Below are 4,241 nucleotides of genomic sequence, written 5' to 3'. Positions count from 1 at the left end.
AAGAGCGTCAAAAAAACAAAAAAAAAGCCAAAAAGATAAAAGCCCGGATGAACTTCAGGTACTAAAAATATCCTTAAAAACAAAGAAAAACTCTTAGTGATGTATCTTTTTTAATGTAAATCCAAGGAAGACCCTGTCTCCCCACCAAAAAAGTTTAAACTTGTTTGCTTCAAGAAAGTCTTGAAAATAACACTGATGAGCCTAATTTATAGCCACTTTCTTTGATTAAGAAAGAAAACTGCGTATCGATCTGAAGCCCTTGCTTTCACCTGTTAAGAGCTCTTCTTATAATTGGATGCCAAAGCCCTGCCAAACTTGTGCCTCCTTCAGCATACAATAGTATGTTTAAGTATGTGTAAACCAAGCCTATTTTTCTTTCCAACTATTGATTTTTAAATGAAGTATCAAAGAAAATCAATAGCAATCAACAAATAGAAGTCTGCTGACTGTAGTGTCAAATACCATGACTAGGTTTAATCAATTCGGTAGCCTGTCACAACAAGAAAAAGTTCAAGAAATATCTTGAAATGGAAAGTGAGTTGTCAGATCTGTAGTTTATCATCTGCCTCCAAAGTGATATCTGAGGATCAGACAGCTGTGTACTATATCATTACCTCACAAGCTTTGAGCATCATCTGATGACTGATGAGCCTTGTTCGAGGACACAAATGTAGTTCCTCCTTAGAAGATAGTTCTTTGCTATTTGAAGGAAGGTAGTCTGAATATGTTGTTATACCTTTATTCCCAAATGGTTTGAAAGATAGAGAAGCTTCACCCATGGGATTACAGAAATACAGGTCTAGAATAATGGTGAACAGGGGTTATCTCTCTATAGTTTCCAATTTCAGATTGTAATTTAAAAAGGTGTCGATTTCATCTTATAGAATCAGTGAAAACTTGAGAGTACTCATTCAGGCAAAGAATAGAAAAGGCTTTTTTGATTATATTTTTTGAAGTTCCTCCAAGTTTCCAAAAATAGTTTTGCAGTATATACTTCAGGGTATTACTGACCTTCATTTCTAGTTTGTGCTAAGAACTTGCTGAGGTCCTGAAATGCTGTAGAGTTCATTCTTTGGACCTCTTTTTTTTCCTCTGTGTACACATTCCCTTGGCTAGTTGACCCAGTTCTGTGGCTTGAAATATTCCCCATTTGCTGATGACTACCAATTTTATATATCTTCAGTTTTACTCAAACTTAGTATGTCCAAACAACAAGCTCCTGCTTTCCTCTCTGCAACACCCCTCCCGAAAAAAAACCCATTCTTGTCCCATAGTCTTCCCTATCGTAATGACCAGGTGCTCTGTTCTAGTTGTGTATGACAAAACCCTTGAAGTTGTCCTTGACCTTTTTCTTTCTCCCACGCTACTCATCCAATCTAACTGCAAATAATGTTAGCTTTGCTTTAAAATACATTCAGAATTTGCCTGTCTTTCTCTAGCATTACTACTTCCTCCTTCAACCAAGCCTCCATCATATCTCACCTGGATTATTGCTGTACTCCTCTGACTAGTTTCTTTGTTTCTATCCTTGGCTCCTTACTGTCTATTCCAAACGCACTAGCCAAAGTGAACCTGTTAAAATGTCAGATCACGTCACTTCTCTTCCCAAAACCTCAGGGCTTTTAAACTTCAGTACTTCAGTTTTCCTCTTCCTGGATGGATCTTCCTACTTATATCTATAGAGCTTAGCTCCCTTACCTCCTACAGGTCTTTTCTCAAATGTCACCTTTTCAGTGAGGTCCTTCAGGGAAGTATAGTATAGTTTTATATATATATATATATATATATATATACAGACACACATATATATATATATTAATATAATATATATAGTAATATAATATATGTAGTAATAATGCTAGTTTATTAAAGAAAATCTTTAAGTTATAGGAAAAAAACTATAATTCTGACACTAATATTTTGGCATATATATCCTTTTTATGCATACTTATCTGTATCTATAGACTTTTTTTTCATTGCAGTATGATTTATTTAAGTGAAAGTAGAGATCTCTAAGTACAGATTGTTTAGTTTTGCCAAATCTAGATACTCATGTAAGCCATACTCCTGTCAAAGTTTAGAACATTTCCATTACTCCACAGAGTGTCTTTGTGTCTCTTTTCCAGTCAGTCTTCCACCACTCCTGGTGCTTGGTGACCACTGATCTGCTTTCTATCATTATAGATTAGTTTTTCCTGTTCTAGAAATGCATACAAATGAAATCAGATTCCTTTGTGGCTGGCTTCTTTTACTAAGTACAGTTGATCCTTGAACAATGAGGGGGTTAGGGGCACTGACTCTCCATACAGTCAAAAAATCCACGTATAACTTATTGGTCCTCCGTATCTGCAATTCTTCTGTATCCATGTTTACACAGCCATGGGTTCAACCAACCAGGGATTGTGTAGTACTATAGTATTTACTATTGGAAACAATCCATGTATAAGTAGACCCACATAGTTAAAAGCCATGTTGTTCAAAGGTCAACTGTATTCTGTTTTTCAGACTTATCTGTGTTGTGGCATGTATATAGTTTCTTCTTTTTCATTGCTGAACATATCCATTGTGTGCATGTCCCACAAATTTTTATCTGTTCATATGTTGATAGACATTTGGGTTTCCAATTTTTGGTATTTGTAAATTAAGCTCCTATCAAGTCTTTGGGTGTATACACATTTTCATTTCTCTTAGGTAAATACTTAAAAGTATAATACCACACTGTTTTCCACAGTGGTTGTACTGTTTTACATTCCCATCAGCAAACTGTGGGAGTTCCAGTTGCTCAACAATTTGTCAGTATTTGGTATTGTGAGTTTTGAAAATTTTAACCTAATTCCAGTGTGAGCATAGTGGTATCTCATTGTGATTCTAATTTACATTTCCCTAGTGACTAATGATATGTATTGAGTATCTTTCCATGTGCTTTTTAACCATTCATACCTTCCTTTATGATGTGTCTGTTGAAGGTTTTTGCACATGTTAAAAGTTGTCACTTTATTTTTGAGTTGTTTATATATTCTAGCTACATGTTCTTTGTCAGACATATGTCTTGTGAATTTTTTTCTGAATCTGGAGCTTGCCTATACATTTTGTTAATGATAGCTTTTAATAAGCAAAAGTTTTTTAATTGTGATGAAGTCTATTTTATCAATATGTTCTTTTTTTTAACATCTTTATTGGAGTATAATTGCTATACAATGGTGTGTTAGTTTCTGCTTTATGAAAAAGCGAATCAGTTATACATATACATATGTTCCCATATCTCTTCCCTCTTGCGTCTCCCTCCATCCCACCCTCCCTATCCCACCCCTCTAGGTGGTCACAAAGCACCGAGCTGATCTCCCTGTGGTACGCGGCTGCTTCCCACTAGCTATCTACCTTACGTTTGGTAGTGTATATATGTCCATGCCTCTCTCTCACTTTGTCACAGCTTACCCTTCCCGCTCCACATATCCTCAAGGCATTGTCTAGTAGGTCTGCGTCTTTATTCCTGTCTTACCCCTAGGTTCTTCATGACATATTTTTTTCTAAAATTCCATATATATGTGTTAGCATATGGTATTTGTCTTTCTCTTTTTGACTTACTTCACTCTGTATGACAGACTCTAGATCTATCCACCTCATTACAAATAGCTCAATTTCGTTTCTTTTTATGGCTGAGTAATATTCCATTGTATATATGTGCCACATCTTCTCTATCCATTCATCTGTTGATGGACACTTAGGTTGCTTCCATCTCCTGGCTATTGGAAATAGACCTGCAATGAACATTTTGGTACATGACTCTTTTTGAATTATGGTTTTCTCAGGGTATATGCCCAGTAGTGGGATTGCTGGGTCATATGGTAGTTCTATTTGTAGTTTTTTAAGGAACCTCCATACTGTTCTCCATAGTGGCTGTACCAATTCACATTCCCACCAGCAGTGCAAGAGTGTTCCCTTTTCTCCACACCGTCTCCAGCATTTATTGTTTGTAGATTTTTTGATGATGGCATTCTGACTGGTGTGAGATGATATCTCATTGTAATTTTGACTTGCATTTCTCTAATGATTAATGATGTTGAGCATTCTTTCATGTGTTTGTTGGCAATCTGTATATCTTCTTTGGAGAAATGTCTAGGTCTTCTGCCCATTTTTGGATTGGGTTGTTTATTTTTTGTTATTGAGCTGCATGAGCTGTTTATAAATTTTGGAGATTAATCCTTTGTCAGTTGCTTCATTTGCAAATACGTTCTCCCATA

At 35.9% G+C, this 4,241-nt stretch overlaps 1 protein-coding gene across 1 annotated transcript in view; it reads left to right on the top strand.

The window, feature by feature from the left end:
- LOC103068938 (S phase cyclin A-associated protein in the endoplasmic reticulum-like) overlaps positions 1-94 on the top strand; it is a 110,380-nt gene extending 110,286 nt beyond the window's left edge. The window contains 2 exon segments of the mRNA XM_082931248.1: position 1; positions 3-94. The exon segment at position 1 is cut by the window's left edge and continues 92 nt beyond it. Coding sequence (XP_082787374.1) covers position 1; positions 3-65 — 64 coding nt within the window. The 3' untranslated portion in view covers positions 66-94.
- The last annotated feature ends 4,147 nt before the right edge of the window (positions 95-4,241 follow it).

This window comes from Lipotes vexillifer, unplaced genomic scaffold (assembly GCF_000442215.2).
Source record: "Lipotes vexillifer unplaced genomic scaffold, Lipotes_vexillifer_v1.1 scaffold2063, whole genome shotgun sequence".
In the NCBI taxonomy this organism is placed as follows: Eukaryota; Metazoa; Chordata; class Mammalia; order Artiodactyla; family Lipotidae; genus Lipotes; species Lipotes vexillifer.
This window is presented reverse-complemented; position numbering and strand designations above follow the sequence as displayed.